Here is a 19,704-nt window from a genome sequence, read left to right on the forward strand (position 1 = left end):
TATAAAGTCAGGCTCAGTCATCATCTCCTCCTGATGATATAAAGTCAGGCTCAGCCATCATCTCCTCCTGATGATATAAAGTCAGGCTCAGCCATCATCTCCTCCTGATGATATAAAGTCAGGCTCAGTCATCATCTCCTCCTGATGATATAAAGTCAGGCTCAGTCACTCCACCTCTCCACACTTCACCTCTCCACACTTCACTTCTCCACACTTCGGGTCCTTTCAGCGCTGACTTTAGACACTAACTCTCTGAAGGGCTTCGACTTGAAAACGTGTCCGGACGAACTTGTTTACAGTGTTTCTCTCTGTTTTCGCTCTCTGACAGAAAAAGCTCCCCTGGCTCAGATTCAAGTGTATCAGCGGATCAATTGGTTCTGTGTCATTCGGATCGAGGTGAAGAAAAAAACTCTGCTGGCACAAAAGAAGAAAACAAACCAGAACAAAGCTCGGGTCTTTTGTTTGGGGAGTCTGGTGCGTCTGAATGCTGCGAGGCCTCTCTGGCCTCGTCTCTGGCCTCTTTGTGGTCGGTGTGTTTGCGGTATCATCTATCAATCGGGCTTTGAGTGCTGGACTTTTGTAATTTAATAGTGATTGACCCGAGCCAGCAGAAACCTGCGGTGGGACACAAAGACATCACATCCATCACGGCCCGGCAGCAGGAGCCCGACTTCTCTCTGAGGACCGTCAGAGGGAAATCAGATCAATGTGGACACCACGTGATCAGCAGGTGTCCGATTCTGGAGAACCTTTTATTCTTTGTTCGGACCGGTCTGTTGTTGGTCTTTGTGCAGCTGTCGGGGTTCTGCTGGTCGTCAGGTGTTCGGCTGTAGAGGAGATCAGATTAATCCTGATCAGCCCAACAAATAAATACTTGTTTTAAAAGACGGCAGCAGAGTCCGTCAGTCTTCAAGGACTTTTCAGTTTTTTGTTTTCCTTTCTACAACTTGGCACCGGTCTTTCTGGGTCCACTTGATTTTTACTAACTGAGACCTGATCTGGGACCTGAATCCAACCAGAATATTTGGATAATAATTGATCCCACTTCGATCGATCCCTTTGGTTTGGGTCTAATTGTCCTGAGGTCTACCTCACACTGGGTCATGGTTGTTCTTGGCTCTCTTTCCGATCAGGTCCAATTATCTATTGTGTAGTCTGAATGTCCGTGGGTCCTGTTTGGATGGGTTCTAGTTGTTGGGAGGACTGTTATTTTACCATTGGGTGGAGGTCTTTGTGGTTCACATGGCTCCTAGTAACTGAGACCTGATCTGGGACCTCAGTCTGTCCGGGTCGAAGTATGGACCTCAGCTTTAAACTCGTCATTAAAGAACAAAGAAACCATTTATGGTTCTAGTTTACTTTTCTTAAAATCATGGTTTTATGTTGGACCAGGTCCGTTCTTGGCTCCCTGTTGGAGCATTTTGGTCTCCGTTTCGTTGGGAACCTGTCGGATCAGATTGTTCTCAGAAACTTAGAGGTCTCTTAGATCCAATTAGAAAATGAGACCTAATCTGGGACTTGTTCTTTTGCAGGAGGTCCATTAATTGATCTTCGAACTTCTGGGACAGACTTTTTTTTGATTGATTGATTGGTTGGTTTCCTTTGGTCTTGGTTGTGGTCCAAATGTCCTGAGGTCTACTTCACACTAGGTCTTTGTTGACCTTGGCTCTCTTGGATCGGGTCCAACTATCTTCAGTTCGATTTTGTAGTCCCTTTTGGATGAATTCTGGTTGTTCAGAGCGCTGTTGTTTCACCAGTGGGTAGAGGTCTTGATGGGTCCACCTGGTTTCTAACAACGAGACCTGATCTTGGACCTGACGCCGCCTGGGTCAAGGAAAGGACCTCAGCTTTTGGGTCTGTAAACGGATCATTTAAGACATTATTTTTGGAACTAGTTTACTGTTTTCTTGAGTTCCTTTCAAATTGGATCTTATAATCATGGGTCTGTTGGACCGGGTCAGTTTCCTTGGGTCCCTTTCAGACCAGATTTTTTTACAACCTTTGAAGTCTCTTTAGAGCCTTCATCAGTCCATTTGGTGACTGAGACCTGATCTGGGATCTGAGCCTGTCCGGGTCGAGGGCTCGGCCTCATATTTTAGCAGACTTTGGGTCGATAAATACTACTAAAAAAAAACAACTAGTGTTCTTGAGTTGTTTTTGGGTCAGGTCTTATAATCATGAGTCTGTTGGACCGGGTCTGTTCTTGGCTCCCAGTTTGGTCTCAGTTTCATTTCAGCCAACCTGAGAGGTCTCATTAGACGCTTCATTGGCCTGACCCTGATCTTGGACCTGAATCTAGCTGGGTCGACATCATGATCAGTCTAATTGGGTCCATGTAGGGTCGTCTTCTGGAGCAGTGGTTCTGGGTATAAAGATCAGACTTTAAAACATAATTAAGGAGTTATTTTTGGATTTGTTTCCTTGGGTCCCCTTTGGACCAGATTTTATTGTGCTTGGGACTTTTTCAGATCAGGTGTGGTTGGTGCCGGCCCTGTTAAATCCACTGGACCTTTGTACCGAGTGAACCAGAGTTAGAGCCTGAAACTGGAGCTGGTGTTGATGTGGAGCCGCTTCAGTTCAGACGTATTGATAACCAGCTGATCATCTACCATCAGGTCTTTAAGTCCAATTATAGATTATAAAGTCAGACATTGTTGCCTTGACTCCACAGTCCAGCCAATCGCTGCCCACCGTCTTTCACAATCTGTGTGATGTCATCAGGAAGGAGGAGCTAGGGACCTCACCAGAGGAGAACATCTGACATGCCTCGTGATCTTTGTCTGTATAAATAAAATGATCAGAAGCTGTTGAGTTATAAACTTGTGATGAGACGTCGCAGGTCCAGACGTAAACTCACCAGTGTGGTATGTTGTCATCCTCCACGCCAGCGACGGCCTCGGCTGCAGAACGTGACATCTAAAAAACACTGTGAGGGAAGCTCTTCAAACTTGGCACAAAAGTCCACTTGGACTGGAGCGTGTACTGAAGGTCACTGTGACCTCGTGGTGTCCCAACACCATATCTTTGAAACACCTCGAGGGTATTTCTTCATATTTGTAAGGAATGTTCATCCTTCAGTCCAACTCAAGTTCTGATGAGATGTCAGTGACTTCAGGGTCACGTCGGGCCATGACGTTCTGCTCTTTCTTCACACTGCAGCTGAGGAGCAGCAACACCACCAGCGTGCAGAGGCAAACAATCGTGATGTGGTAAAACTGGAGTTTTGATAAATTCTCCATTTTATTGACATAAAGCACCTCGTGCACGAGAACCAGAGTCAGAACCACAGAGAGAAATGTTCTGATGTTGGTCCACGCGTGGATGAAGCCCGAGTCATGAAGTTTGCTGCGTCTCGTCTGAAGTCTGGACTGAAAACATTTCTATTTCATGATTATGTCACCGCTGAACAGCAGCCAAAGTGTGTGTGTGTGTGTGTGTGTGTGTGTGTGTGTGTGTGTGTGTGTGTGTGTGTGTGTGTGTGTGTGTGTGTGTGTGGTATTAAGGACAAATCACGGCGCTGGTTTGATCCTTAATTCGTTCCTCTTCATCACAGTCACTTCAAACAGACATATGGAGCCACTTGTGGTTGATTCTGGCGCTGAGAGTGGAGTCGGACCCCTCCCTCCTCCTCCCTCCTCCTCCTCCTCCTCCTCCTCCCTCCTCCTCCTCCTCCCTCCTCCTCCCTCCACCTAAAGCCCCCCTCCCCAGCCTGTAGTCCTGATGGTGCAGGATCAGTGACGTCAGCTCCTCGCAGACAGGAAGAAGGTGGCGAGCAGCTGTTTTCATCTGTGCAGATTAAACGTGTGATTAGGAGCTTCATCAGCCGACTCTTTGATTCAGTGTGAGGTCGTCAAGCTGTAATCAAACAGATCAGGTTCTGATCCAACAGGCTGTGCAGGTTCAGCAGTTTGTGTCATCGGGCTTTAAGCACTCCAGCAGATTATCAGGTAGTTAGTGCACAGCAGAATTAAAGGACGAGTTCACAGAGAAACACGCGGGTGGGTTTAGGTAAATGGGACAGTTTTGATTTCAGCCGTTTCTCCATCTGTGTTCTTCAGCTGGAGGTCCCACTCCACCTGTTCACCAGGAGACCTTAGTGACCGACTGACTGTCAGAACATCATCTGTTATCATCATTAAAAGAGCTCCAGGTGAAGGTGAAACCAACTGTGTCAGTGTGAGGAAGGTTAGATCATCATCATCATCATCATCATCGCTCCACACTGATGATGTGTTCAGTGACCAGTCGTGTTTAAATCACGAGGCTGCAAAAACAATCATATTGCGACCGTTTGCTGTTACAGATATTATGACTGAGTGGTGAACGATCATCGCTGTAGACGTCCTGATGATGTGACGTTTGTCTCCATGTGGAGATGAGACCTGTGGGTTCGGACCGCAGGACGTCGTCACGATGCTTTCTTCACACAGTTCATCAGCACATGTCAGCTTCTGTGATTGGATGTTGCAGGAGGCCACATTAACCTCTGTTCAGCCCTCGTGGAGCGCGACATGCTGACTACAGTTTCCTTTGGTTCATTATATTAATAAAGTTTTATCTTTCCCTGGATGGTGACGTCAGGTCCGGGACTGGTTCTGGTTCTTGTGTTGTGTGTTGAGGAGTACTCTGATCACCTTTGTCACGTGGTGAGGTTTGTTACCTGCTGTGAGTCTCCCCTTCGTCTGCTGGTGGATGGTCTCAGGAGCAGGTCTTTGGTTTCAGCAGGGTTTCGTTGCCAGTTGCTGCAACAGTCGTGGAAAATAAAGTAACCGATGGTAAACTAACAGTCAGTAAACAAAAGTTTGATCGTAGCTGCTCTTCCTCTGGAAACCAACTACTCATAAACTCAAGACAGCTCACTAAACTCAGTCAGTCAGATGTGAGTTTATGTTGAATTATTTGTATAAACAAGATCAATATTCTGTTTGTAGACGTGGAAATCCTGCAGAAACACCTCGCAGCACTCAGTGCAGCACTGAGGAGGTTCTTGTGTATTGGGACGTAAGAGAAAAGCTTGATGTTGGTGTTTCAGGGAGAAACATTGATTTCAGACACATCAGGCTGTGATCTCTCTGCTGGTTTTAGTCTGAGATGAGTTCTGTTGTACTGGAAGTTTAAAAACAGTTGAAGTGTCCTTTAAGGATGAGGAGTGATGCAGCTCTGAGCCCTGAGGCCTGGATCTGTCTTGGTATCAGCCGGGTCAAAGCTTGGAGGTCTCTGTCACTTTGAAACCATCTCATCATCACAGAGCTGAGGGGGGCGGGTCAGTCCTCTGGACCGGAGCCGTCTCAGCAGGTCATTACAGCACATTAACATCCACATTACAGTCATTACACAGTCACAAGAGTCCACCGTTTGTTCACTGATGGACCCGTGACCTGAGGGGGGTCCTGACCCAGAGGCTCGGTCAAACCCTCTTCATCCTGGTGGTTTTCAGGCACAACAGGAAATGATGTAACGCTCATATGGAGGGAAAACTGTGACATCAGGAGCGACGGATTATTTTCATCCAGAGAAGAAGAAGCATCTGCTGTAAATCTGCAAAACCCCAAAACAACAAATGTACAAGCTGCAGGTTCAGCCGGGACCACAACACACAACACGGACCACCGCCAGACCTGGTGCTCACGTGAGCTGCTTTCTGATTGGAGGGAGAGTATTCTGCTCTGACCAATCAGCAGTGAGCGTTGAAGGAAGGTTGGCCTGTCAGAGAAGCTAACACTGACGATAGCCTGTGGGAGGAGCTAACACTGACGTTAGCCTGTGGGAGGAGCTAACACTGACGATAGCCTGTGGGAGGAGCTAACACTGACGTTAGCCTGTGGGAGGAGCTAACACTGACGTCAGCCTGTGGGAGGAGGAGCTAACACTGATGATAGCCTGTGGGAGGAGCTAACACTGACGTTAGCCTGTGGGAGGAGCTAACACTGACGTCAGCCTGTAGGAGCTAACACTGACGTTAGCCTGTCAGAGAAGCTAACACTGACGATAGCCTGTGGGAGGAGCTAACACTGACGTCAGCCTGTGGGAGGAGCTAACACTGACGATAGCCTGTGGGAGGAGCTAACACTGACGACAGCCTGTAGGAGCTAACACTGACGTCAGCCTGTGGGAGGAGCTAACACTGACGTCAGCCTGTGGGAGGAGCTAACACTGACGATAGCCTGTGGGAGGAGCTAACACTGACGTCAGCCTGTGGGAGGAGCTAACACTGACGATAGCCTGTGGGAGGAGCTAACACTGACGACAGCCTGTAGGAGCTAACACTGACGTCAGCCTGTGGGAGGAGCTAACACTGACGTCAGCCTGTGGGAGGAGCTAACACTGACGATAGCCTGTGGGAGGAGCTAACACTGACGATAGCCTGTGGGAGGAGCTAACACTGACGATAGCCTGTGGGAGGAGCTAACACTGACGATAGCCTGTGGGAGGCGCTAACACTGACGTCAGCCTGTGGGAGGAGCAAACACTGACGATAGCCTGTGGGAGGAGCAAACACTGACGTTAGCCTGTGGGAGGAGCTAACACTGACGATAGCCTGTGGGAGGAGCTAACACTGACGTCAGCCTGTGGGAGGAGCTAACACTGACGTCAGCCTGTGGGAGGAGCTAACACTGACGTCAGCCTGTGGGAGGAGCTAACACTGACGTCAGCCTGTGGGAGGAGCTAACACTGATGGTAGCCTGTGGGAGGAGCTAACGCTGACGTCAGCCTGTGGGAGGAGCTAACACTGACGATAGCCTGTGGGAGGAGCTAACACTGACGATAGCCTGTGGGAGGAGCTAACACTGACGTCAGCCTGTGGGAGGAGCTAACACTGACGTCAGCCTGTGGGAGGAGAAGCTAACACTGAAGGTAGCCTGTGGGAGGAGCTAACACTGACGTCAGCCTGTGGGAGGAGCTAACACTGAAGGTAGCCTGTGGGAGGAGAAGCTAACACTGACGTCAGCCTGTGGGAGGAGCTAACACTGATGGTAGCCTGTGGGAGGAGAAGCTAACACTGACGTCAGCCTGTGGGAGAAGCTAACACTGACGTCAGCCTGTGGGAGAAGCTAACACTGATGGTAGCCTGTCGGAGGAGCTAACACTGAAGGTAGCCTGTGGGAGGAGAAGCTAACACTGACGTCAGCCTGTGGGAGGAGAAGCTAACACTGACGGTAGCCTGTGGGAGGAGAAGCTAACACTGACGTCAGCCTGTGGGAGAAGCTAACACTGACGTCAGCCTGTGGGAGAAGCTAACACTGATGGTAGCCTGTGGGAGGAGCTAACACTGACGTCAGCCTGTGGGAGAAGCTAACACTGATGGTAGCCTGTGGGAGGAGCTAACACTGACGATAGCCTGTGGGAGGAGCTAACACTGACGATAGCCTGTGGGAGGAGCTAACACTGACGTCAGCCTGTGGGAGGAGCTAACACTGACGTCAGCCTGTGGGAGGAGAAGCTAACACTGAAGGTAGCCTGTGGGAGGAGCTAACACTGACGTCAGCCTGTGGGAGGAGCTAACACTGAAGGTAGCCTGTGGGAGGAGAAGCTGACACTGACGTCAGCCTGTGGGAGGAGCTAACACTGATGGTAGCCTGTGGGAGGAGAAGCTAACACTGACGTCAGCCTGTGGGAGAAGCTAACACTGACGTCAGCCTGTGGGAGAAGCTAACACTGATGGTAGCCTGTGGGAGGAGCTAACACTGATGGTAGCCTGTGGGAGGAGCTAACACTGATGGTAGCCTGTCGGAGGAGCTAACACTGAAGGTAGCCTGTGGGAGGAGAAGCTAACACTGACGTCAGCCTGTGGGAGGAGCTAACACTGATGGTAGCCTGTGGGAGGAGAAGCTAACACTGACGTCAGCCTGTGGGAGAAGCTAACACTGACGTCAGCCTGTGGGAGAAGCTAACACTGATGGTAGCCTGTGGGAGGAGCTAACACTGACGTCAGCCTGTCGGAGGAGCTAACACTGATGGTAGCCTGTGGGAGGAGCTAACACTGACGATAGCCCATTACCTTCATATTTCTGGGACCAGGATAAACGCCTCCGACTCACGAAGTTAAAATCAAACGCTCAAACTATTATAGCGAGCTTGCTAGGCGGTGAAGTGAGCAGCCGTTGTCATGGATACAGGCAGTCCTGTGCTCTGAACACAGAGGCAGACATGACGAGCCGAGTGCAGATTAAAGTTTACACTTCCAGTTACGATTGCTTCAAATACGAGTCGAGCTTTTACATTTCTTCTGTAATAATAGGAAGAGAAGATTTTTCCAGGTCCAGACTGTGATCAGGTCCGGACTGTGACCAGGTCCACACTGTGACCAGGTCCGGACTGTGACCAGGTCCGGACTGTGGTCAGGTCCGGACTGTGACCAGGTCCACACTGTGACCAGGTCCGGACTGTGACCAGGTCCGGACTGTGATCAGGTCCGGACTGTGACCAGGTCCGGACTGTGATCAGGTCCGGACTGTGACCAGGTCCGGACTGTGACCCGGTCCACACTGTGACCAGGTCCACACTGTGATCAGGTCCGGACTGTGACCAGGTCCACACTGTGATCAGGTCCGGACTGTGACCAGGTCCGGACTGTGACCAGGCCCAGACTGTGATCAGGTCCAGTCTGTGACCAGGTCCAAACTGTGACCAGGTCCGGACTGTGACCAGGTCCGGACTGTGACCAGGTCCACACTGTGACCAGGTCCACACTGTGACCAGGTCCGGACTGTGATCAGGTCCAGTCTGTGACCAGGTCCACACTGTGACCAGGTCCACACTGTGACCAGGTCCGGACTGTGATCAGGTCCAGTCTGTGACCAGGTCCAGTCTGTGACCAGGTCCACACTGTGACCAGGTCCGGACTGTGACCAGGTCCGGACTGTGATCAGGTCCAGTCTGTGACCAGGTCCAGACTGTGACCAGGTCCAGTCTGAGTCTCTCAGACTCTTGTGTTATTGCCAATAAAGTAAATGAGCTGAATGATTTTTGACCTTCATGTTTAATCAGCCTCTCGGAGGTGAGGTCATCACACAGATTACTGTTGATTTATCAATAACATAATTGCTCCGCTCCCGTTTTTTTATTGCCTGCAGTCCAACATCTAATTTGTAAAATGGATTATTGAATCAAGTTGTTTTCCTGCGAGGCAGAAACATCAGAGTGAAGCCGGGCCCAGTGGACCGACCGTCTGAGTGTGTCTCCTCGAGGCTGCAGCCGTCCGTCAGCCTCACGTCTTCATGTGTTCACGTCTAAATATCCTGAATATCTTCATGTTTTCATCTGTTACAGATGAAAACTGCTTAAATCTTTTACAGTCATCGGATTACATGGAACAATCAGTCCATCTACTGTGACCAGAGCCAGAACCAGAACCATTTACCTTCTCATTGTTCAATGAAAGACACGTGACTGGTTCTAGATGCAGTTTGTCAGAAAGTTTCAGGTCTGTTTGTATCAATTTGAGTCATTTTGATGCCAAATCAGATTGAATGTTAATGTGAAGGACAAAGAAACATCAGAGGGCGTCACTGAAACAAACAAACAAACATATTTCATCTTTCTTGTCTTTTGAACTACAATTTAAGTGACAGTCTGTTTAATGACGTCGCTGTCGTCTCGTCTTTAAACATGAAACAAAAGGTTGATGAACTTATTTTCTCAGTTTTCATCAACAGAATTAAGATTACTCTGTTATTATTATTATTATTATTATTATTATTATTATTATTATTATGAATCTGACAATATTCAGTCTGTACATGTAAACAGGATATTCAGTTTCAGATGAAGACGTGTTGGACATGTTGGACATGTTGGACATGTCTCTGGACGTGAAGACAGCAGTTTACGGTCGACTGTTGAACTTTACTCTGTTACATGAAACCATTTAACTGTTTAAAGGAGCGAGTCGTAGAGTTTTCTGGTGGTTTTGGTGTTTGGAGGGAAAACGCAGCTGAAGACTGAAACGTGAACGGACACTGCAGCCGCAGGTGAACAGGAATATTAGTTGTCATTAGTCATGAGAACAAAGCTTATCAGGAATATTTCCTGCAGTTATAACACAAACGTATCTTGAATATCCTGGTGAATAATTAAAAACATTAATGTGATGAGGTCTGTGGTTGGAGTGAAGACATGTTTGTGTTCAACAGGAACATTTAGAAAAAAGAAAAGCTTGAGCATTTAAACAACCTTTGAATATAGATATATATTAATATAATGTAGATCTGAGTTCAGGTAGTCTGAGGTCGGTACTGACGGATCCTCTCAGGATTTTAAGAATCATTCGGATCATTTTAAAAGGATCCGTTTGACTCGTGTTTGATGTCCTGACGTCTTGGTTCAGTGGATCACCTTCACAGATGTTAATGATTCCTTCGGTCGTCTCTGCTGCATTAATCACGACCTGCAGCGTCTCTTTGATCTGATAACAGAACGTGTAATGGACTCCTGTGGCGGGCCATGGTTCTGCTTCAGGTGGACACACATTAACATAATGAGCCGTTTTCCCTCTCGAGAGCCTCCAAACACATTAATACTGGATGTGTTTGAATCCTGCTCTGAAGGTGAGCGACTTTTATTCTGCCCGACAGCCTCCGAGGATTCAAACTGACCCGACCTGAAATGTTGTTCAGCTCGTTTAAAGTCATTTTAACCAAACAGCGATTGTTCTGTGTCAGTCAGAGAAACCGTCTGGCGCCGAGTTTAAAACCTTCAATCAGATGAAGAACCAGAACGCAGCGTTCAGGAGTTCACCGCTGTTAAAACGCTCAGAAAATGACTGAAGTCTGGTGTGTTGTGTCCTCGTTGTGGTGACGAGGCGTTCAGGAGCATTCAGGAGCGTTGGAAGCTCCTGTGGTCGTTTCTCTGACTGGTGACTCTGCTGGTTGTTTTTCAGGCTGCTGCCCGAACACAAACTCCTCCGCAGGCCTGCAGAGACGTCTCGTGTTGATGACATCATCACACCGGAAGACGAGCAGGAGGCGCCACGGTAACACAAAATACTTAAACAAGAATAAGATATTAAAGATTAAAGAGCAACAACATCTACAGGGAGGAGAGCGAGTGTCTGCTGCAGACTGAGACACAACAGCCTTTTAGTTTAGTTTAGTTTTGTTTTGATTTGTTTATTTTTGTTTTGTTTATTTTTGTTTTGTCTATTTTTGTTTTGATTTGTTTTGTTTATTTTTGTTTTGTTTTGTTTATTTTTGTTTTGTTTTGTTTATTTTTTATGTTTTGTTTATTTTTGTTTTGTTTATTTTTGTTTTGATTTGTTTTGTTTATTTTTGATTTGTTTTGTTTATTTTTGATTTGTTTTGTTCATTTTTGTTTTGTTTATTTTTGTTTTGTTGTGTTTATTTTTGATTTGTTTATTTTGTTTTGTTTATTTTTGTTTTGTTTGGGCTCTAAAAGATGGAGGAGGAAAGTTAGTTAAAGAAAAAGATGAATGACACAAACAGACGGCAGAATTAGAGAAAAAGCTTTTCTGTCGTGTGCTGATGAGTGTTCGACCCGCTCAGGTGTGAGCAGGAGGATCCATATCAGACCACAACATCTGAGCCCAGAACAGACCAGAGGCCCGTTAGTGAGGAGGACCAGAACAAACCTCTGCACATCGTCTGGCCTCACAGGTGGTGAGTCCATTTATTTATTTACTGTATGATGTGAAATATAAGATCAGAACCACACAAAGAGAATTTATTACACTTCTGACTCTCTGTCATCGTTTACTGTGTCAGTCAGCGGAGCCCGACAAACGCTGGATCTTTTGGGGGTCCGGTTCTGATCCAAATACTGGGGAATAAAACATTCTGATGTTGACATATTGGTGATAAATAAACAGAACATAAACATAAAGATCCTTCAAATGTGGATGTAAAACATTTACAGTTTATTTTCCCCTTTAGTGTCTAAAATGACATGAACAGTTACACTCAGTGGAGACGTGATAAATCTGAGTGACCCTGAACGTCTCGTCTGTCAGAACCATGTGAGCTGATGATCTCAGGTACCAGCCTCTAAAACCAGGAGGCTTTTATAAACAGCTGAAACACTTTCAGTATTTACAGAACAGAAGCGTCCTGATGGTTCTGCCGTCACACAGCTGTGAGGATTGGACCTGCGTGGCCACCGTCCGTGTGTGGATGTGTTTTTCACCTTCTCTTGTATCAGTAACAACAGCAGCCGTCATGTAATCTGCTCTGAACTGAGCAAAAACACAGATGGATTAGAGCTTTTATTCAGCTGGAAATGAGGATTTCTGTTAATCTGATTGAAGCTTCTCGTCTGTTTGTTTTAATCTGTGTGTGGCCCCGATCCTCAGATTACAGCTCCGTCTTATTGCTGCTGCTGTGGGGGGGTGGAGGCTGAGGGTGGGGGGTGAACAGCTGTTCCAGGTGAAGACGCCGCAGCACCGGTGGGTGGAGGACGGGTCGGGTCGGGGTCAAAGCTTCATGTTGATCAGGATCAGAGGATCAACGTCCTGATGAAACACAACAAACACAACACACTCTTATTTTACAGGTTTTCTAAATGGACGCTGGTGTACAGTCGTCTCCTAATCACCTCTGAACACTTCAGCTTCAGTCAGGTGACGCCAGCACTCACACGCAGAAGACACGTACGACCGTCCAGAACCAGAACCTCCAAACAGCAGCTCTGAAACCTTCAACCAGGTTTTTATAAAACCAGGTTCTGCTTCAGTCTGCAGGGTTTCCTGTTGATCATGAGACGTTAACGAGTGTCGAGTCGACGTGTGTCGCGTGTCAATAAAGCACCTGTTGGGTTCAGCATGAAGCAGAATATTTAATGAGTCGTCACCACAGTGATGATGAATATTAATGAGCTCTCTGCTCTCCACTGAGCATGCTCAGTTCTCTTCTTCTGCTGTCAGACGTGTTCATGTTCGACAACATACACAAACCTGTTGGAGGTAAAACATCAGCGTGTGAAGAAGAAACATCTTCATGAGTCTGAGAGAAGTTTAGTGTTCAGACAGAAACACTGAGGCTCAGAGTCCTGTTCTGAGTGGCTTCATGTCTGCAGTGTTTCCTGAAGACGATCCTCAAACATTAATTAACACTGATTCCTCCCTCAGAGGAGGAGGAGGAGGAGCAGGAGGCTGATGGAGCTGTGTTATCGCTCCTGGTTGGTCTTTGTCCTCCTGTATCGGCGCTGGGGGAACAGGCGGTCGGTCGCTCACAACAGTTGAAAGGTTTTTGTGAAATGAGGGAATTATCAGCGTCTGCAGGGACGAGCTAATCTGCTCTCTGATTGGTCGTCACCTCAGGAAACACTGCTGCTGTTTGACCTTCACACCGTCGCTGCTGCTTCAGACCCACAAACCAGCTTCCACTGTCACAGCAGAGACGGTGGAGACGGTCCACACAGTCCACACAGTCCACACGGTCCACACGGTCCACACGGTCCGCAACGGTCCACATAGTCGAGACAGTCGAGACGGTGGAGACAGTCGAGACGGTCCACACGGTCCACACGGTGGAGACGGTCCACACGGTGGAGACGGTGGTGTATCAGACAGCTGAGCGGTACTGTACGAACAGAACCGCTCAGCTGTCTCAGCAGCAGCTCACCTGTTCACTGTTTTTATTCTCATTATTCATCTGGAGTATTAACTCAACTCTTCCTGTGGATTTTCACATTAAGAGCGTGTCAATAACTGCAGTATGAACCATGTAGAGCCCGACCGATGTATCACAGAGGGATCAGTACCACGGGCCTGAAGTGGGCCGATATGAAGACTTTGATCAGATTATAATGCAGATACAGATGTTTGTGTTGAAAACCACAGTGAGATCCAGCAGCTGCAGGAGCTCAGCTCTGTAGATCCACAACCTCTGTGCACCAGACACGGACCATCAACTCTCCTCCTCCTCTTCTTCTTCTCCTCCTTCTCCTCTCTCCTCTTCTTCTTCTCCTCCTTCTCCTCTCTCCTCTTCCTCTCCTCCTCTTCTCCTCTTCTTCTTCTCCTCCTCCTCCTCTCTCCTCTTCCTCCTCTCCTCCTCCTCGTCCTCGTCCTCCTCTCTCCTCCTCCTCCTCCTCCTCCTCCTCCTCCTCTCCTCCTCTCCTCCTCCTCGTCCTCGTCTCCTCTCTCCTCCTCCTCCTCCTCCTCCTCCTCTTCCTCCTCCTCCTCTTCCTCCTCCTCCTCTCTCCTCTTCTCCTCTCCTCCTCTCCTCCTCCTCCTCTTCTCCTCTCCTCCTCTCCTCCTCCTCGTCCTCGTCCTCCTCTCTCCTCCTCCTCCTCCTCCTCCTCCTCTTCCTCCTCCTCCTCTTCCTCCTCCTCCTCTTCCTCCTCCTCCTCTCTCCTCTTCTCCTCTCCTCCTCTCTCCTCCTCCTCCTCCTCCTCCTCCTCTTCCTCCTCCTCCTCTTCCTCCTCTCTCCTCCTCCTCCTCCTCCTCCTCCTCTTCCTCCTCCTCCTCTTCCTCCTCCTCCTCTCTCCTCCTCCTCTCCTCCTCTCCTCCTCCTCCTCTTCTCCTCTCCTCCTCTCCTCCTCCTCGTCCTCGTCCTCCTCTCTCCTCCTCCTCCTCCTCCTCCTCCTCTTCCTCCTCCTCCTCTTCCTCCTCCTCCTCCTCCTCTCTCCTCTCCTCCTCCTCCTCCTCCTCTCTCCTCCTCCTCCTCCTCCTCCTCTTCTCCTCCTCCTCCTCCTCCTTCTCCTCTTCCTCTCCTCCTCCTCCTCTCCTCCTCTCCTCCTCCTCGTCCTCGTCCTCCTCCTCTCCTCCTCTCCTCCTCCTCGTCCTCGTCCTCCTCTCTCCTCCTCCTCCTCCTCCTCCTCCTCCTCCTCCTCTTCCTCCTCCTCCTCTTCCTCCTCCTCCTCTCTCCTCTTCTCCTCTCCTCCTCTCTCCTCCTCCTCCTCCTCCTCCTCCTCTTCCTCCTCCTCCTCTTCCTCCTCCTCCTCCTCCTCTCTCCTCTCCTCCTCCTCCTCCTCCTCCTCTCTCCTCCTCCTCCTCCTCCTCCTCCTCCTCCTCCTCTCCTCCTCCATCAGGGAACATGATAAGGACCCGGAGCTCTTCTTCTCCACTCTGATCAAACTGAAGGAGCGACGACTCGACTTTCACCTGTCGGTGCTCGGAGAGACGTTCACTGACCCTCCAGGTGAACACACACGCACACACACACACACACACACACACACACCTGACGATCCTCGGCTCTGCTCGTCTTCATCAGCGTGATGAAGACGAGTCCTGACTTTGCGTTCACCTTCAGCTGCTGTTTTCCTGCAGTCTGAAGGTAAATAATCATCTGGTCGGAGGTCGGCGCTGCGTCCAGGCTGAGGAGGCTCTAATTGATAAAACACACCGTGTATCATCAGCTGATGATGCTATAATGACTGTGTGTGTGTGTGTGTGTGTGTGTGTGTGTGTGTGTGCACTCTGAGATATTGCGACGTTAAGTTTTACTGCATCATAAACACGCTGACCGTAAATTCAGCTTCATATTCAGTGATTAGCTTTATGAGTGCTGGGAAGGCAATCACATTAGGACAATTTTAATCGACTTTGATTTTGTTAATAGGGTCAGAGTATTGATTATCTTCACCCCTCACCTGTTTTTCTTTCTGCTCGTGTCATAAACGTCCAGATTCATAAACGTCAGGCTTTTTAAAAATGTTGTTTTTATCCCGTCTTCCTTCTTTCTTTTCCTCCGAACAGCAGCAAGAAGAGACTCGTCATAAATATCAGTTTAATATCTGCAGATGATAAACTGTCTTTACATTTCATTTCTTTAATTAATCTTTGTCTTTGTTTCCTTTGCAGTATAATTGTTGTCACTATTTCTAATTAACAACAAACAATATACATTAAAAACAAACAACTAATAATAATAAATAACATTTGTTAAGGGAGTCTGGGGACAAGAAGTCGCCTATACTGGTTACTGTTTAGTGTATCTGTAAAATGTGACATGTTCAGCATCAATAAAATGTTTCTTCTTTCATAAATTGAGTGTAAATGGTGAAATCAGTGTAAACAGTGTGTTCAAACAGCTGCTAAATGTTGGCAGGTCAGACTTTAGCACTGTAGACACAGAAGCAGACAGGCTGGTGCAGCCATGCTGCCACAAACTGACACTTTTTACAAGGAGACACACAACTTACTGTTTTCATTTAATGCTGAATTTACAAGAGACAATGATTCAGAATCTGTCAGAGACAGAGTTTCACCAAGTTATAAAGTTTGTTTTAACTCAACAACTCTTAAATCACCACATTTGTTAATGGAGTCTGGTGATGATGTGTTGCTGGTTCAGTGGTTCAGAGTCTCGCTGAAGGAAGTTTTTACTTCTGAAATAAACTGATGCACCAGAAGCCCGTCAGCCCAGCTGGATCAGAACAGAACAATTATTCTGTTCTGATTTTAAGTCTCTTGGACTTCACTCCCGTCTTCAGGGTGAATCTGCTGTGAACTCTTCTTCTGGTGTCACCTGGTCACCACACTCACCTGTGCGTCTCTCCTCCTCCTGATGTTCTGCAGAGATCTTCTCGGAGGCCCGTGTTCTGCTGGACCGTCACGTCCTGAACTGGGGCTTCCTGCCCAGTAAAGCAGACTACCTGAAGGTGCTGTGCGAGGCCGACGTGGTCGTCTCCACCGCCAAACACGAGTTCTTCGGCGTCGCCATGTGAGGAACTCTTCTTCTGGTGTTTCTGTTTACTGTCGTGTTCGTGTGCCGCCATCTTGGCTCCTTCTCTGAGCAGCGAGGACGAGTTTCCATTAAAAACGTTTGTTTTTAATCCAGTTTCTCTCAAAATGCACAAAACAAGTTGAAATGAGAGAATTCCAGCTCAGGTTCTGACCCGTCTGCTCAGCATCAGCACAGTAACACAGTATTTCTGCAGGTGGTCTCACAGATCAGAGGGCTGACGGACCTGCAGCCTCTCAGCCAGAACTCAGACTTCAGTCACCTGAACTCTGAACATGAGGCTCTGATCTCAGGTTGAGTCAGGTGGACCTGAGCTGCAGGCGCAGCAACAGCAACCAATCAGACGCCCCGTCCTCTGAAGCACAGCCAATCAAACGGCTCTGTGCGCCTGCAGCCCTGAGCCTCTGATCTGCACCTGATTCATGTTGGAGGCTTTTTATTTATATCTGAGCTCCAGAGTCCAGGTCCACGAGGACGAGATCAGTAAAATCAGAAGATATCAATAAAATCAAATCACATTAAAGTAGAGAGAGAAAGTCACTGCAGAACATCTGGTAGCCGCACGTTATTACAGAGAGCACGGACGCAGATATATTATTATATTATATAATATTATATAATATAAATAATATGTATATATGATGTATATAAAGACAGAAGGTGAAGTGTTGAACAGAATCAGCGTGTTAATGACTGTAACATTGTGTTTTCTGTGGGCTCACTGAGGGTTTCAGTGAGAAATGAGACAAACGACCATCAACACACCCCGTTAGCACCGTTAGCGTTAGCACCGTTAGCGTTAGCACTGACAGTGAGGCTAACAGCCGCAGCCGACACGTCGACGTGTTGTTGGATGTAAATGAATAAAGCGTGAGTATTATTTGTGTAACGAGAGGCGACGGCTCTCTGTGATAATGAATCACGAGCTAATTATGGCAGAGAGGAGTCGTCCCCGAGGGGGACGTGATGTTTGTGCTGTCTTTGATCCAAAACCAGGAGGGACCAGAACCCTCGGCCCCCCACGGAGCTCTGTGGACACTCGGCACCGCCGCGTGCGTTCAAACAGTCTGTTCAAGGCTTCACGAAGACGTGTTGTTCTGTAAAGGGTCAATATTAACATGGAGCTCACATCAGGTGGAGGGTTTACAAAATGGCTGCTGCTCTGCTGCTGCGTCTGATAAAATGATGAAATATTAATGTTTAACCATCTTTTGATGAAAGTGTTCAGTAACTTAACGTTTAGTTTGAACAACAGAAACAATCATTCTTCACACATTCGCTCTGGAATCTTTCTCTCTTGTTGTGGCTAATGTTAGCATAGCAACAGCTTTCTAACATGCTGGTGTTGTTGCTGTTACGCTAAAATGAACAAGTTATCTGTGAATAGCATTTTATTATTTTAACCCTTTAGTTTATTAGCAAGCTAATTTTCTCTTCAGGATGTAGCATGCTAATCCTCACAGTTAGCATGTGAAAACTAGCATTTTATACAAAGCCTTGTGATTTTAATATGTTAACTGTCACATGTTAAAATGCTTTGTTTGCTAATGCTAAAATGTTACCACATGAAAATGCTAATTTAGTGTTTTACCATGCTAACATCTGCATAATGTTTTTAACACTTAGCTTGCTAATCCTCAAATAAAAATTGGGGAGAAAATTAAAAAAAAAAAAAAATTCACATGTGCTAGCATTGTAACAGTACTTTTACCATGTAACATTAAGTGTGTTAGCATGGTAGCATCTTCTAAATTAAAGTTTTTATTTATGAGGAATATGAGCTAACTGGACCTGGAAGCTAACTCCCAAAATTAATTAAATAAGAAGATCTGATAATTATTATGCTAGTTTAACATGCTAATTCTTTGCATGCTAGCATTACAACAGTACTTTCGTACAACACATATCATTGATTGTGTTAGCATGGTAGCATTCGTAGATTTAGCATGTCAGCATGCTAACGCCGAACTGTCGGCTTATTGTGTCTGTCAATAAAATAAAAGCACCAGTTTTGGTTGACAAAATAAAAGCACTAATTTAGATTGACAAAATAAAAGCACTAATTTAGATTGACAAAATAAAAGCACCTTCTCGTGTCATCAAAATAAAAACAGTTCCTGTTTAAAAATAAAGGTCAGGTCGTCACAATAAAAGCACCAGTTATAGTTGACAAAATAAAAGCACCATGTCAGGTCGTCACAATAAAAGCACCAGTTATAGTTGACAAAATAAAAGCACCATGTCAGGTCGTCACAATAAAAGCACCAGTTATAGTTGACAAAATAAAAGCACCATGTCAGGTCGTCACAATAAAAGCACCAGTTATAGTTGACAAAATAAAAGCACCAGTTATAGTCGTCACAATAAAAGCACCAGGTCAGGTCGTCACAATAAAAGCACCAGATATAGTTGACAAAATAAAAGCACCAGTTATAGTTGACAAAATAAAAGCACCAGTTATAGTCGTCACAATAAAAGCACCAGGTCCGGTCCTCGGTGACGCGGAGCCTCCTGTGAGCTCAGTTTTGAACCCGGCGGCAGCAGAAACAGCAGAAGCAGCAGAAACAGCAGAAGCAGCAGCGCGGCCCTCAGCTGAGCGTCGTCGGTGTCGGCTGAGAGTTTCACTGAACTCTGTTTAATCTGATTAATTGTGATGATCGGTGCGAGCAGACGCCTGCTCGTGTCCCGCGGTGGTGATGAAGTCATTCAGTCGTTATATCTGAGATGAGAAGTCTGATAACATTTACTCACATCAGAGAAGTGAACTGGACTGACCTCGATAATCCAGATCCTCAGCTCACATCAGTTTGATCAGTTGTTATCAATCAGATCGGTTGTTTTTGATGAGTTTCAGTCAGATCTGCTGTTTAAATATGAATGTTTCCAGCATGAAGAGATGTGGGATTGAAACCTGATCAATTATTCATCAACCATCTACAAAATATTTCAAATACAGGACAGCCGGGGTCAACACGCTCACATCCGCTCGCTGAAACAACACAAGACTTTAAAAACCTTAAAGCTCCGGTCTGGATGTGGAAGATTGATCATTATTATTAACATT

General features: G+C 47.0%; 1 protein-coding gene across 4 annotated transcripts in view; it reads left to right on the forward strand.

Moving 5' to 3' along the window:
* The window catches only part of gtdc1 (glycosyltransferase-like domain containing 1), a 43,898-nt gene that overhangs the window by 21,582 nt on the left and 2,612 nt on the right, over window positions 1-19,704 (forward strand). For 3 of the 4 annotated variants that reach the window (XM_073473078.1, XM_073473079.1, XM_073473081.1), the window contains 4 exons: window positions 10,880-10,972; window positions 11,502-11,615; window positions 14,983-15,092; window positions 16,475-16,619. In XM_073473078.1, coding sequence (XP_073329179.1) covers window positions 10,880-10,972; window positions 11,502-11,615; window positions 14,983-15,092; window positions 16,475-16,619 — 462 coding nt within the window. The remainder of the gene's footprint in view (window positions 1-10,879; window positions 10,973-11,501; window positions 11,616-14,982; window positions 15,093-16,474; window positions 16,620-19,704) is intronic. The other variant, XM_073473080.1, reaches the window with a different exon arrangement.

This window comes from Pagrus major, chromosome 9 (genome assembly GCF_040436345.1).
Source record: "Pagrus major chromosome 9, Pma_NU_1.0".
NCBI classification, from domain to species: domain Eukaryota; kingdom Metazoa; phylum Chordata; class Actinopteri; order Spariformes; family Sparidae; genus Pagrus; species Pagrus major.